Here is a 16045-nt window from a genome sequence, read left to right as displayed (position 1 = left end):
ATGGAGAGGGTGCAACCATCCTACTTCCACAGTGCAGCAAAACTGCATCAGTTCCACTGTTCTCAAAGCCTGATGTGACTGCAGGAGGTAAAGGTGACTTGCCTTATTTGAATTACCATACTGTGCAATTAGGTGGAGAGTTAACTGGAGTACTCCCCTACCTGTTGTCTGCATTGGCTTGTTGCTAGTCCTCTTGTGTTGTACAGTGTACGGTATAGTTATTCTGAAGTTATCAGGACTTTTCCTAACATAGGCAGGAGCAATTTTGGCTCAGTAATCCAGAACATAAGGAAAGACCCTAAATCCCAGGCTTTGTTAGCCCTCTGTTTTTGTAGTAGAGCAAGCACTAGTAAATAATTATATCTCCAAAACTACAGTATCTGTTCCAAATGCTGCCTTAGATATCCCAGCTTTGTGTTTCCAGCAATTAGAAACATCTTTCTCACTCTTCCTTTGAATAACAAAGGCTCAGGACAAAAAAATGCCTTTTTTTGTTTTGTTTTTTGTTTTGTTTTTTCAAAACAAGACTAGAAGATGAGGGATTAAAGGTCTGATGCAAAGTTGATTGAAGCCAATAGAAAGACACCCAGGCTTTGAAACAGACCCCAAATTTTAGTCCATCAAGCACAAGTAGTTGGATGAAGATTTTCCATTGTGGTTAAAGTTGGGATGTGAGACAAACATGAGATCCTGATACTTGATATAATGTGAGAGATTTAAAACAAACAAAAAAAACCCCGTATTCTTTGAAATTCCCAAAATGCTTAACAGGAAAATTTATCCAGGATAAAAATAACACCCAGATGTGTACAGAAATTGTGGTAGAAAATTTATTCTTGCACCAGAAATGTATATCCTTCCAAGAACTACAAGATAAAAAACAATCGGGAGGCCAGAGAGTGGCCCAGGTGTAATCAGCTGAAAGCTGCACACAGGGTTTATTGTACAATGTCTGAAATGTCCAAGAATCTAATCTAGAAGTGGTTTTATCCTCCAGCAATCACAATGAACATCTTATATCTACAACTGGATAGCAGTCCTTGAGGACAAAACTCCTTGTGATAGGAAATCATTTTGGGGGGGCAAGAATTAATGCCTTTTTAAAAAAGGCTTGGAATAACATCTGTTCCTTATGCTATAAAGTAGCCAGGGGTTGCCAGGAAATTAATACATTTTAATACTCTGGAAAAAAATTACTGGACCACTGGAGAATGTCACAGGCTTGGGCTCAGGGATTTTAATCTTTTCTGTCAATGCTTGAAAGGTGCAGGGACAAAGCAGCACATGTCTCAGGACTGTCCAATGAAGAATACTGGAAGAAAATATAATTATTTAAAGGCACGTCTAGAGAAAGATATGAACATGGCAATGCCACTTTGTATATGGGAAACTCATATCAGATCCATGGGCTCACAAATGGAGACAAAGTGTCTCGGGAGAAGTTTATGGATTGCCACAAGGGTATGACTCACATATTGGAAAGATGTATCTGCACATTCGGCGTGGGGGTGGATCCTGACCCTCTCAGGGCCTGCTTCTTAGCCAGCGATTTTCATGATAAATGGGAGCTAAAGTTTGAGCTAAATTTAATATAGTGTGCATATATCCTCCTTTCTTGCCCATATGCACCCCTGACTTCTCAGTACTTCTGCTCCTCATTCTTCTCTGCTACATTCTATCACAGCTATATACCAAACAAGGCATTGCTACTTCTGCCTCAGCAGCATGAAACTCATCCACCCCCACACAGTTATGTGCATGGCCTTTCGCATGCCAAATTGTCTCTAATATGCACAGCGAGGAATCCGGTCCACTGTCAGGCAGGGCCAGGTGGAAACACTTTCCCACCCTTGGCAAGGGGCCCGGCAGCACTGGGGAGCTGCCTGAGCAGGTTTTTACATTGCTGCCTGTAAGTCAACACACAGCTGCAGGGTGTGACTGCATCTTCTCTCTCGTGGTTTGATACAGGCTGGCAGGGAGGAGGGTGGGATACAAGAAGAGACAGAGACATGTGCAAGGGCTGGTGCCCAGTTCCTTGTTCTTGACAACCTACCGAGCCGCACAGGTCCCTCTCTGATCTGTGGGCAGTGAGAGAAGAGGAAGAACCACCACCACCTCAGGTTACCCAGAGGAAGAGAACAAAAAGAAGAACCCACGCCTTCTGGAATGGACCAGGGGAAAAAAATCCCCCTGCTCCCCACTCATTGCCTGTGGAGATGGGTTGGGAGAGGATCCAGACTCCTGCAGAAAGAGGAATCTGCAGAGTAAGTGGTTGCTGGCTTCGATGGGGAGCGAGAGAGAAAGAATGTTGCTGGCTGGGGGGAGTAAGAGTGGGCGTGAGACAGAGTGTGTGCTGACAGTGTCTGTGGCTAGGTGCCACAATCTAGCTCATAATAAACTGGGACAGAATAATGCCTAACTCCAGAATAGCAAGAAGTGATTCAGGGCTTTCACTGCAATATATAACAAAGTCTGTGGTTTATGAACAGAGTGGGGAGGCTAAGGCCAATTTACCGGCACAATCATTGTGTTGATGATAATGTAGCCTGATTCACTTTTTGTATCTTCTTTAGCTTAGGAGACAAGGGTGTTACTGGAAATATCTCTGGGTAAAACAACCTGCCATCTTAAAGGAAGGAGATGAACAGAAGAAGAATTCAAGGCTCCTGGGTCTCACAGCACATGCCTGGTGGGGCTGCAGAGGTAGCATACTTTGCACCTGGTGAATGAAGTTCATCACATCACTCTCTCTAGCTGATCTAGAAGTGAGGGTGATGGGATCCAAAGGGAGTTGCATTCAGCCTCCTTAAGACTTTGCTTAAGACGTGGGGCTTTGAAGTTAGAGGGAAGGGGATTTCAGGCTGAGAGGAAGAAAATGGGGGAATCCTTTGCACCCAGCTTTTCTTACTAAATAGTTCTATAAACACATGACAGAGAAAATATAGAGTTCACCTGAGTTAAGACTTTTTAGTAGTCCATAGAAGTTTGGGAAATACTGGAGGTCCTCAAAATTATCCTCAGAAGGCAGCTCATTTCTTCTTTCCAAGACACTGGAGGAGGGCCAGGTGTTGTCCAAAGTATCATCAATTTCTCCATTCATAACACCAACTTGAGCAGCAACGTTTGGTGTCTCCACAAACAACATTGAAAAATAAAAAAAATATACAAGTACATGGATATGATTGATATCATTAAAAGACCAACAAACAGCATCATTTTCTTATGCTGTGTCTCAACTAGAGCCAGGACTTCTGTAATTAGAAGGAGGTCAATGAGTTACTCAGTTATTCCAATTTAGGATCTTGTTATAAACTTTTATGTAATGCATTGCTTGCTCATATTTTCTAGCTGCTGGCATTTCTTTAAAAATCTTTTTATTGTTTCCAGATTGAACTAATTATTCCCTGAAGCATAGAACAGTGCATTGGTCTTCTCAGACTATTTGGTAAGTGAGTCAAAACGATTAGCTAGCAATAATTACCATTTTTTCCTCCTGCTTTTCTTCTGTATCACTGTCTGTTCTGCTTGGAGGGTAATCAAGATCTTCTGACTCCTTCTCACGATCTTTTGCTTCATTAGCAATTAACTGCTGTAAAACCTCAGCCACTTCATCCTCTAATGTATAGGCCTGGCTCTCTGTGATCTGTTAATAATAATAGGATTTTTTTTAAATTTAATACGTAATTTGAGAATTGAACTTTATAAACTCATCTTATGTTAGTTACTTATTTGATTACTTAGCTAGCTTCTTCAAGACTGAATGTAGCCAAATTAAGTTAAAAACCTACACAGACATTTCCCCCCACTAAATAAAGGACTGCCTTTTGCTATATATCAGTACAGTGCCTAGCACAACGAGTCACTGAGCTGATTGTAGCCTGTAGATGCTACTAGGAAAGAAAACATATGTGATAGTGTACAGTTATATAAAGATGCAAAATAAAGTCAATTGTCCACAGCTCCACTCAAATGCATTTGCTCTTTTATGTTACTGCTTAACAACTATTTTTTAAACCTGGACTCAGTCCTACAACTAACTGTTCCACACAGATCTCCCATTCAAATCGGTGGAAGTTCAGCATGCAGCAACTGCCAGTTTAATAGGATAGATAATACTACTATTAGATTAAAACATAAGGATTAAAACATGGGTAGAACAGTAGGTTAAAACACCAGCCTGTCATCTCTGGAGACCTAGAATCAAATCCATTTTATGCCATAAATCAAAACAAGCAGCATTTATTGAGCCAGATTTTCAGCTGGTATAAATCACTATAATGTCATTGAAGTCAATGAAGCAATGTGGATTTACACCATTTGGAGCATTGTTCACAAAAAACACAAGGCACTTGACAATACAAAAGAATCCAATGAAAACAAAAGTGAAATGGAAGTAAAAATGAGTGTGCTGCTCTCCTTGTCCTCAGTGGACTTTTATTTACACACCATAAAACCATTTTACAACTTGGCATCTTTCATAGCAAAGCTCAGGACTGGAATAGCAGATTTATTGCAGGGTAAGATTGATGTGCAATGGCACAATTGAATTGAGAAGGTTGCTTATAGCCTGACGCACATGCTTCCTGATTCAAGCCAGTGTCATTAACTTTTCAGTTGCACAGACACTGCATTCAGCCCAACTATTAAAAAATAAGTAAGGGAAAATAAACTGACAAAATAGCTTAGATGAAATAACAAGAAACTTACTAGACCCAAATTTAGAAGCTTCGAGACAATTTTGTCAAATACGCCTCTATCATTTTCCTCATAAATTCTTGTAGCAATCTTCTGGACAATGTCTTCAGCAGTTAAGGGAGTGCCATCTAACTGATGAAGACCATCTGGATCATCTAAAAGGATTACAATTTAACTCTTCACTAAACATCTCTATTTCATTTGATTTAGATAGCTTTTAAAAATATATCTGTACATTGTTTTCTCCTTTCAACACAAACATCCACTTTTCTTCAAATGTTGAAGTAGGGTTACAGTTATTCTTTGCCACCGTGTTTTGTAAAGCATTATATCAATAACACCACAATGGTCTTAATGCACAAGTGCTTACCCTCTTCTGAAAAATGCCTCTCTCTGGCTGAAGCTTTCTAATGAGCACAAATTAGCACAGGGAAACATAATCAATTTCTGCTTGTAGAAAAGTACTTTAAAATCATATACCATTGCTCCCGTATATGCTTGCGTTGTTGGTATTTATTTTAATCATATGGCTTTGTAGAACAAAGCAGGTAACAGCATATTATTTTTTCCTTTTTGGATTTCAGCAAATCAAAGGTTCAATCCTGCAACCCTTATTTATGCAAATAATGCCATTCTAAGCCAATGCAACAGTGAATATGATGAGCAGGCTTTGACCCATGGTATAAATATAAAAACACCTTGAGACAAATACTGCTTACCTTACTCATGGGACTTACTTAACCCACTGAAGTCAATGAACTACTCCTTCAAGTAAAGCAGGCATAATCTGGTCCTAAATCATTTTTCCTTCTCCACTATGTGGAAAATAACAAATGTGCTAAATAATAGACTTAATATCTGAAATAAACAGGTATGCAAATTAGTTAGTTCTATATCACTTACACATTAAGTGCCCTTTCTTTTTACTAATTTAAATGTATACGTTTTTATTTTTAAAGTGGTTTCGAGGTATATCATCATCAGGATACCCCTGCCACTGAATATGAAGGCTCGAAAAAAATATGCAGATTACACATTTGGAACAAATCTATGGAAGTGGTCTGTGAAAATTGCCAATAATTGCGAAATTCTTTGTGCTTTTGTGTCAAGCTGCACTTCCAATGTGGTAGGTTTCTAAAAAAAAATTGACAATAACTTAAATGTATAGGCCTCTAATGAGTATTGTGTATTTTTAGGTAGGTAATTTTGTATGATCCATAATTGCAGTAACTTGTATGAAAAATCAAAGCTAAATGTTACTGAAAAGATTATTATGAAATACCTTGAAATTTATAATCCAGTCCACTTTTAGTGGAGTCATAGTCATCTACCAGCCTGCGGTTCTTGGTGGAGTCTGCATCATCAGGGGCCGGTTGTTGATGATCATATAGGGAGCTTCTTATTGATTCCCTCTCCTTTTCATTCCTCTCTTTTCCTGTTACTGACTTTAGCAGGTTCAAGTCATCAGTAAAGGAATAATTTCTGAACTCTGGCTTATTTTCTGGAAAATTTATTAACACACACGTCATATAGTCTAACCCTCGCAATATTTTACCATGTAGATTAATATAGTTAATAGGGGACATGTTTTACCTGTAGGGACGGTTTTCCTGATCTTGCCTGCCCCAGCTTCAGCAATCTGGTGTGTGAGAACAAATCCGAGATGGGAACTATGAGTACATTGTAATCACACAGTCTTTATTCAGTTATACACAATACAATTTATTTTATCACACTTTATTCTGGAAAAGCCGAAGAGCCTGACCTGCACTCTTTATTCAGGAGTTAGGAAGTTTGCCTAAGTATGATCAAGCCCTTAGGGTTGATGGTGGGTTGTAGTGTTTTTTATTTTGTTTTTTTTGTAACATTGTTTCTTTGGCTTAAGGAGTCTCTTGATGGCAAGTTGTAATATACTGCAGATTTGTAGATGGATGCTGATCCTGCTTTCCTTGTTCACCCCAAAGTCCCATTGCCATCAGTGAGAGTTTGGGTGCAAAAGGATTTGTTGTGCTGTTGGAGCTGATGGCAGAACTTTTGCATCTAGGGCCAGTAAAACTTTCTTTTAGCTCACTATTAATACTTACAAATTACTGAAACTCTAAGACATTTCACCAAAGGCTGCCAATATTCGTTTTACTCTTAAGAGTTTTTGTTCAGCTGTTGAGAGTCTCATCAGTCTCACAACTGAAAGCTCACAAAATTATATTTACTACAGTTACAATGTCAAAGAGCATTTGGATAATTTTTCATTTTACCTACCTGTTCCTCCAATGGTCTCTCTTCACTTAATTCTCTGTTGTATATCCCTTTATCTAGAATACATACATACGTATATTCAGGTTTCAGAGTAGCAGCTGTGTTAGTCTGTATCCGCAAAAAGAACAGGAGTACTTGTGGCACCTTAAAGACTAACAAATTTATTTGAGCATAAGCTTTTGTGGGCTACATGCAACTGATGAAGTGGGCTGTAACCCATGAAAGCTTATGCTCAAACAAATTTGTTAGTCTCTAAGGTGCCACAAGTACTCCTGTTCTTTATACGTATATTCATTTATGGTAGGCGTTATGCACACAGAGGCAGCATAATAGTTAAAAAATGAATTGTAGTTTTTTCCCCTCAAAACACATGCATTGAAAATTGATGTTGAATATAAATCCTTGTGAAATAAAACCAATACATCTGGAAAGAAGGGGGAATAAGCCAAACATATAAATTAGGGTGAAAAATAAATAGTTGTTTTTTTCTCCTACAAGAGAAGGCTCTACATACTGGACTAACCTTATGCTCTCTGATCAGAAAAATAACACACACATTAAAAAAAAACTTGCATAAGAGCTTGACTAAAATAGTAATAGTGTAATTGGATTGGCATAATCAAGAGATTAAAAGATCTATGACATCCAGAACACCACCAGAGAAAGAGAGAGACAAAGACTTGAAAACTACTGCAGGACAGATAAAACAGCCCTTGGAAAAGAACAAAAGGTGAATGAAGAACCGATCCCCACCCCCTACCTTTTTTTAAAAAAAATCTATTTTCAGTTCATAATGCCCCCTCCCACACCTGCAGTACAGGGTGTTGATTCCTTGGGATCTAATCATGTTTAGCCAAGGGAGAGCAAAGTTTTAACTCGTCCTCATTGATTCCATGGAAAAAAGTTTCCCCATCTCGGTGCAAAGGGATAATGATGCCATGACTTACCTCTGCTGCCCTCGGGCTTAGGGAAGCCGTGAACCTGGCTCACGATCAGCGCCAGGACCTGAACCAGCGTCGCCCAATTGAAAACCATCCTTGTGGCCTTCGGGGTAGCTGCTAGATGCGAAGCTGGCTGCAGAGCTCGCAGGCAGGAGGGCTCGCTAGACTGAGGAATGAGCAGGCTCCCTGCTTTACCCAAGCCGACTTTGGGTGTAACCTGAGCCCCGACCCGCAGCACCGACCCCCGCACCAGCCTGCGGCAGAAGCACAGGGAGCTGTCCGCGCCGCGTGGTGCTGAAACCCCAGGAGCTGCCGCGGCTAGAAGCGGGCGGCTGGATTGAGGGCTAGGGCGAGATGCCGTATTGCTCAGCCCCCTGGCAGAAATGGATGAGCTGGTCCCTGTTGATAGCTCGGGACAGGAGTGGGAGGGGACGAGGCGGGAGGAGGGGGGATTGCAGATGGAGGAGCATGCGTGCACCTCCTGGCTCCTCAGCACTGGCTAACCCTGCTGGATGGAGCTCTCCGGGCCAGGGCTGGGAAGGCGCTGCTGCTGCTGCTGCGGCACTAATGAGCTCCCTTTCAAATGCAAGGACAGAGGCTTCCCGTTCTCCTTCTGATCTGCAGGAAAACAAGATCACCGCCTAGCTCGTTCCCGGGGAGGCGCCAGTGTCATCGTCCCCACCCCGCAGGAGAAGGTCAAATCTGACTGAGGCGTTTTTATGATATCCATCAAACTGATGCACATGGCATATGATTCATGGGCAGCGTGGGCCAGGTTTATTTCCTAATTGCATTGAGATGGGACTGAATAGCACGGTTTAATTGTAGGGCAATCTTTAGGAGAAAGCCCAAGGGAGAATCAGATCGTGTTATGCAAAGCCCAGTGTCACTGGAAAGATTTGGTTTGGACTCAACACAGAAAAGCAGCATGTTACAAGCTTTATACTCTTTAAAAATGAATTTCACCCCTCTGCAGCAGACCAGCCCATGTACCACTTAATTTCACTGTACAGGCACATTCATCAATTATTCTTTTTTATTCCATGGGCAGGACACCATGAAAAGTTTAGCCAGCACATCTTAACTATGAAGTTTAGAATAAAGAAACAGGAGCAGAATTGAAAAGAGAAAATAGATCTAGAGGCTTAATTATGAATAACCAGACACGTGGTTATATATGTAAATTAAAATGTAACCTCAGCAAATACTCTTGCATCCGAAGAAGTGGGTATTCACCCACGAAAGCTCATGCTGCAAAACGTCTGTTAGTCTATAAGGTGCCACAGGATTCTTTGCTGCTTCTACAGAACCAGACTAACACGGCTACCCCTCTGATACTAAATACTCTACTGTGATTCCCCTGCAAGCTGAGGAATATATTTCCTTATCTTAGTTTTATGTTAGGAAAAAAGGTCATGGCCTGTACCTGCAGCAGTTCTATTTCAGGACTAGTGAGAATCTCAAATAAGACTATTAGGCCTACTTGAAAAAAATGGGAGATTAATTATGGCAACATCTTCAAAAAAGGCTTCTAATTTTGCACACACAGTTAACTGTGGATGGAAGACTGAAAGTGCAATTGAAAAAATTTCAACATTAACTGATTGCATCTCAATAGAGTGGTGATAGCTGATAGAATTTCTGTCTACAGAACCCAAGTTTAGAAAAGCACTCTAGATAAATTTACCAATCTGGAGCATGCTTCTGCAACTCTGAAATCTGAGAACAGAGAATACAGTGGAGTAGTTCAAACTCCAGCTAGTTCCTTATACTTATTATTATAGAAATACTTTGGAAAATGTGTAGGACCACAGAAGTGCAAATAATGCCATAAGTATTAGTAATGTCTCAGTTTCCTATCTGTCCATTTAGCCATATATCAACCTATCTATATTTGTATAGAAGCCACACTGGATTAATAGCCACCCCTCCTCCATACAATTTTTAATAGAATAGTGGTAGCAATGATGGAAGCTCTTTTGTACATAAGATTCCCTGCACCTTGCTCAGAGAAACTCAAGTGACATTCAGTTAAACACACTGGTAATCACAGGAGACATATCTACATTATGGCTCTCACTGATACTACCACTGTTGGAGCTGTACTAGGGTTAGCAATGATGCAGGAAAACATAGTTACGTTAAACAGAAGCTGCCCCACAATTTAAAACCTCATGGGATAGGCAATTGACTATAACTGGTAGTTTCCAAAGAAAATATACAGCATTTCTTTCCATTTAATTTACAACTGCAATCAGATTTCTAAATAGGTGCAGTATGGGCACATATAATTGAACCTGTTTTTACTTGCAAGTACAAAGTACACCCACAGTGCTACAGACTGTTTCTGAACATTTAGCCCAATATGCCTTACTAATACACTAATAACAACATGCATGAACTACAACAGAGGTTCTCAAACTTCATTGCACCGTGATCCCCTTCTGACAACAAAAATTACTACACGATCCAAGGAGGGGGGACTGAAGCCTGATCCCACCCAAACCCGGCCACCCAGGGAGGAGGTGGGGGCAAAATCCAAGCCTCACCTCCCCTGATGGAGTGGGGAAAAGGGAAGGGCAAAGCCGAAGCTCAAAGGCTTCAGCCCCCGGCAGGAGGCCTATAACCTGAGCCCTGCCACCCAGGGCTTAAACTTCAGTCCCAGGCAGTGGGGCTCAGGCTTTGGATTTAGCCCCCAGGCCCCAGCAAATCTAAGCCAGCCCTGGCAACCCAATTAAAACAGGCCATGACCCACAGTTTGAGAACCCCTGCACGACAACATACAAACACCACAATATCCACAAATAATCATCAGAATATATTGAAGGAATATCATTGTCAGAAAAGTAACCTGGTAAAAAAAAATCCACCTTTTTTCTCAATGTATCTGTGGCTCTATTTGGAATCATCTACTTGTTTTACAGACAAAAATAAGTTTTTACTATTTCCTACTCCTCTTCATACCGCAGACACAGACGGCAAAAAGCATGTGTGGTATTCTATTTTGGCTCATGCATTATCAAATAAGCTCCTATTGTAGAATTGTTTGTTACTGGTGATGACGCATGAGCCAGAAAGCAGACAATTTGATTGTCAAATGCCAGGACGAATTTACAGGAATAGCAATTAAAAAATCCAAACTCTTTATTAGTAAACTGAGTAAATTTGACATGCAGACATTGAGAATAAATATTGATCCCATCAACGTTATTTTACAGTCACATTTTGGAAAATAACCACACTTCAGGTTTATAATTAACAAGAAAAGCAGGAACTGAATATATTACATGAATACAACATTGCATCCTTATGCTATGGGAGCAGTTTTATTTTGTGATCTTCATTTCTCTACCTTAATGTTGCATTAATGCTAAATCTCCACATTAAGCATCCTTGTTATTTAAAAGGAAAGAAATTTGTTAGAAAACGAGTTATTAGCCAACTTGAATCATCCATAATAGAAATACCCCAAATTGGTCATCCTTAACAGTGTGACTTGACTTGACCCCTGATACTACAAATACTTATATGTGTGCATAACTTTATGCATAGCAAGTAGTCCTGTTGACTTCAATGGAACTACTAACTGCACATCAAGTTAGTCATGTATGTAACTCTTTGCAGAATTGAGGTCTTAGATTACATATTCTTCATGGCAGTTTGTCTTTGTTCTGTTTTTACAATGGGGCTAGAGTCTCTAGGTGCTACCACAATAAAAATAATAAATAATAAAACTGAGCTAATCATCCTCCAGAGCTCATGCAAATTCCATCATCTTCACTAAAGAGAATAGTTATTATCTCCATTTAACTGAAGACATTTGGTGTGCAAAGCTTAGAAGCTTTGCCAGCTTCAGCCACACAGTAGGATGTCTTTCTTTTTAGTTGTTTTGTTAATATCAGAGAGGTGCAAAAACAAGCCAACCAATTTAAAGCTTTTATCTTCACATCAAATTTTCTGATCAGACATATAAGGAATATTATTTTTCACCTGCAATCATATAATTAAAAAATGGCTGACAGTTTTCTCACTCTCTAAAACAATTAATCCTTGGGTTGAAATTAAATATGGGATATTTCAATCCAAAAAGAATTTGAGAAAATCATGTAAAACTAAAAAAAAAGGTGTATGTGTCTGCATTTTAAATGGAAGTAGGCATTCAACCTTAGCAAAATGGAGAGCCTGCTATTCTGCTAACATAAGCAAGCTGACTGACTCTCTCGGATTTCAGTGGGACTAGGATTTTCCCCTATTTACTATTCAGCAATGGAAAAAAGCTTTCACATCTGTGTTCAAAAATACATCAACGATTATGTGAGCATAGCTTATAGCAATTGGTGGAAAATCCCATTATACCAGGCCTAGAAATGCCTGATCTCAGAGATCAGAGAGAAATGAATAGACAAACAGTGCATTTGCCTTTAGAGGATGAAATCTAGACTGAGGTTGTCAGTTAGCCACTGCGGTCCGCTCCTCCACGTATTTATGCCATTGCAGTCTTGATGCATGTTGTGTTCCACCCTTAGCATCATCTGTGAGAGTCTCCTTCCATATAAAGAACAGGAGTACTTGTGGCACCTTAGAGACTAACAAATTTATTTGAGCATAACCTTTCATGTGCTAAAACCCACTGCATCGGATGCATGCAGTGGAAAATACAGTAGGAAGATATATATATATACACACACATACACACACACACAGAGAACATGAAACAATGGGTATGTGTATGGTAACACCCATTGTTCCATGTTCTGTGTTGTGATACAGGAGGGCCAGGGAGCAGTGGGAGAGTGGTAGAGGGGAAGTATATAAGCCCTAGGCTAATTAAGGCATGGTTCCCTGTAGACTAGGGAGGGTTGCTAAAGGTTAATTGGAGCACCTATAGTCAATTAAGACCCTGTTAGCAACCTAACAAACCCCCTGCTTCAGGCAGTCAGGAGAGAGGACTGGAGCTTGGAGGTGTGCTGTGAGACTCTGAAGATCAGAAAACTAGAGTAAGGGAGACCCTGCCCCAGCAGCAGAGGAAGACTCCTTCCCCCAGCATCTAAGGACTGAAGGTACCCCATCCAAGGGGGAAGAGGGTAAGGACCCACAGGAGTTGAGAGGGGCTAGGGCTCAGAGTAAGGAGCAAACCCAGACCCCTCCCCTGCTTCTGTCCTTTACCACCTTCATGGGCCACTAGTGGGACTCAGTGCCCCAAGAGCAGGAGCAAGGGGTGGAATCTTAGCCCCCCACCAAGAAAAGTGTTAGTGTCTAAGGTGCCACAAATACTCCTGTTCTTTTTGTGGATACAGACTAACACAGCTGCTACTCTGAATCCTTCCATATAGATGCATGGGAAGTCACATTGTTGTGTTTCAGGGCAGTTCTGAGGCATGGCCAAAGTCTGAGGTATGTGACTGACAAGAGATGGGAGGGGGGGGTCACTGAAATCAGATTAAGCTCCTTCAGTGTCAAGCTGCTGAGGACAACAAGGCTTTTGCTTTTAGCACCTGTTGTAATTTAATACCTGTGAAACTAGACCTAAATGTGATCATATTAAAATGAATCGTATTTTGAAAAGTTGGAGTATTGCATGGGGGGGGAGGGGAATGGTATATAAAGACAGCCAGACTCATGAATTTCAAGGTTTTTACTTTGTCATCAAAAATATTTTTCATGGGTAAGAAATCTTAGGTTTAATTTTAAAAGCAGAACAAAAATCATAAGTGACACTCAAGGGTTGCATTCTGCAAACCCTTACTCATGTAAACAATCTTTGCTTGTATGAGTACTACTATTGAGAGCAACAGAATCATATGAATCAGATCAACTCCTGGGCATCATCCTGGACTTGGACCTCTCTAGGTTCTCCCAGCCTGGCTGTGCCTAAATTTAGAGCCCTGCATGGATACAAAAAGGTGTATCCGCATCGGATCCGCAATCCGCAAAAATTGTCTGCGGATATCCACGTATTTGCAGGGCTCTAAACAGCTCCACAGGTCACTGTGCAGCAGTGATGCAGGGCAGTGGTGTCAAGCACCCAATCCATAGCCCCACTTCTCTCCAGAGACCTTCTGCCCTGCCACCAGCTCTGACCTTGCCATACCTCCTTCCCTGGTCCAGGCAGGGAGGCTATGATTCCAGGTCCTTCTATGCAATACCACCATCCCTGTGGGGGACTTGGACACCCCAACTCAGTTGCAGGGGCTCTAATGCATGCAGCCATTACTGCCTGCTCATTTAAAGAGCACCCCCACCTTACAGTGCTTGGCTCACTCCCCCTTCTGGGAGTTGTAGTTTACCTCCTCCCTCCAAGCAAGCTGGGGACTACATCTCCCAGAATGCCCAGCATGCTGCTGTGTGATTCAGATAGCTGAGCTGGAGCCTGCAGACTGGGTGACAGCTGCTCTGTTTGGGGGTGAGTGTGCTGTAGAGCCATGTACAGATACAAAATTTGTATTTGCATCCACACTGCGATCTGCAAAAATGGTCTGCAGATACCTGCGGATTTACAAGGCTCTATAAATCTTGTTAATTCTTCCTGCATAACTTTTTTCTAAAATATGGTCTTTCTTATCCACCCACTAAAACTCACGTCAAGGTTCTCATCATCTTGCATATCGATTAGTGTACCACCCTTCTCTCTGGCCTTGACAAACACAATCTTGCCCTGGCTCAGATCCATTCAGAATGCTGCTGTAAAGATCCTTTTCCTAGCCAGTAGCTTTGACCAGGTCACCCCTCCCATTGTATCCCTCCACTGGCTCCCCCTTCTCTATCACAACAAACATAAGCTACTTGTCTTCATTTTTAAGGCCTTCCATGGCCTATCACAACCATACCTATTCTGTTTGAATCACTATTGAGATGTCAACTCCAGCCTATGAAGACAGCTTCCATCAACCACTTGTTAAATTTTCAATCAAGCACCTTTTTGTTTTCTTTCATGCTGCTCTTCATGCTTGGAAGGAGCTCCCCACAAACATCAACAAAACTACCTCACTAATCCTCCTTAAGGCTGCTCTTTGCCATGATGCCTCCAACTACTTGAAAATGATTAAGCTGCTGGTGTACTGAGACCCACAGTCTGTCATGCTGACCAATACTGTCTTTGTTTCCTTATATTCCCCCAGATGCCTGTATTCAGCTGTTGTTCTTGTCCCATACTTAGATCGTAAGCTCTTTGGTGTAGGGACTGTCGTTTTGTTCTGTATTTGTACAGCAACTAGCATAATGGGGTGCTGGTGCATGAACAGGGCTCCTGTGGTAATATAAATAATAATGTTAGTGTTTGCAGTATCAAAACCACATGCTAGTTAAAGAGACAGTATAGAAACACACAAGCAGCCATAACATTGTAAATGATGTGTCAGATCCTGGGTCTGTCTGAAGTATACAGAATGCGTGTAGGGACAGTGTGGTGCAGTGGTGGCACCTTTCCGCTCCTGTGATCCTGGGGCCACTGTGAACATGCCCAATGGCCGAGCATAAGCGAGAGCAGGCAGAGGGCTGCTTTCAATCATGTCAGTTGTTCTAAGGAGCTAAAACCACAACAAGAGATTGGCACATGCTTTCCTCTAGCCACACCCGCTATGTCAGCAGGAGGGAGGTAGCTAAGAACCTTTAGGGTAGCTTCATGCCACTAGATAATCCATTTTACATTGATGATTGTACCAGGGCTGACACTGCTCTCTCTCTAACCACATTCCATCAGCTATTTGGTACAGCAGCTGCATCATATCCCTAGAACAAGTTACCTAAGGAGGTTGTGGAATCTCCAAAATTGGAGGTTTTTAAGAACAGGTTGGACAAACACCTGTCAGGGATGGTCTAGATAATACTTAGTTCTGCCTCAGTGCAGGGGACTGGACTTGTTGACCTACCGAGGTCCCTTACAGTCCTACATTTCTATGACACTAAACCGGAGTCAGCAACCTTTCAGAAGTGGGGTGCCGAGTCTTCATTTATTCACTCTAATTTAAGGTTTTGCGTGCTGGTAATATAGAGAAACCTTCTAAAAACATTAAAATGTAAGTCTATTATATAACTAAACTATTATTGTATGTAAAGTAAATAATAGTGCAGCAAGGTGAGCGGGACTGGTGGCGGGTATCCCAGGCCGGCGGCGGGCTGGGTGGGGCTGGCGGCCAGGACCCTGGCTGGCAAGG

General features: G+C 41.4%; 2 protein-coding genes across 8 annotated transcripts in view; one reads left to right on the top strand and one right to left on the bottom strand.

Annotated features, from left to right (window-relative positions):
- The window catches only part of SCG3 (secretogranin III), a 46963-nt gene extending 38255 nt beyond the window's left edge, over nt 1-8708 (bottom strand). The window contains exons 1-7 of one of the 5 annotated variants that reach the window (XM_044979165.1): nt 7899-8708; nt 6955-7007; nt 6289-6334; nt 5978-6196; nt 4708-4850; nt 3482-3643; nt 2953-3139 (exon numbers count right to left, since the gene is read on the bottom strand). In XM_044979165.1, coding sequence (XP_044835100.1) covers nt 2953-3139; nt 3482-3643; nt 4708-4850; nt 5978-6196; nt 6289-6334; nt 6955-7007; nt 7899-7986 — 898 coding nt within the window. In that variant the 5' untranslated portion in view covers nt 7987-8708. The remainder of the gene's footprint in view (nt 1-2952; nt 3140-3481; nt 3644-4707; nt 4851-5977; nt 6197-6288; nt 6335-6954; nt 7008-7898) is intronic. The other 4 variants (XM_044979163.1, XM_044979161.1, XM_044979162.1 and 1 more) reach the window with 4 other exon arrangements.
- The window catches only part of AP4E1 (adaptor related protein complex 4 subunit epsilon 1), a 73842-nt gene that overhangs the window by 19895 nt on the left and 37902 nt on the right, over nt 1-16045 (top strand). Inside the window, exons 1-4 of one of the 3 annotated variants that reach the window (XM_044979159.1) lie at nt 2166-2264; nt 2574-2703; nt 3388-3445; nt 5655-5821. In XM_044979159.1, coding sequence (XP_044835094.1) covers nt 5699-5821 — 123 coding nt within the window. In that variant the 5' untranslated portion in view covers nt 2166-2264; nt 2574-2703; nt 3388-3445; nt 5655-5698. Of the gene's footprint in view, nt 1-2165; nt 2265-2573; nt 2704-3387; nt 3446-5654; nt 5822-12833; nt 12977-16045 lie in introns of those variants that run through there. The other 2 variants (XM_044979158.1, XM_044979160.1) reach the window with 2 other exon arrangements.

This window comes from Mauremys mutica, chromosome 11 (genome assembly GCF_020497125.1).
Source record: "Mauremys mutica isolate MM-2020 ecotype Southern chromosome 11, ASM2049712v1, whole genome shotgun sequence".
Taxonomy (NCBI): Eukaryota; Metazoa; Chordata; order Testudines; family Geoemydidae; genus Mauremys; species Mauremys mutica.
Note: the sequence above shows the minus strand (reverse complement) of the source record. Positions and strands in the feature narration are given on the sequence as shown.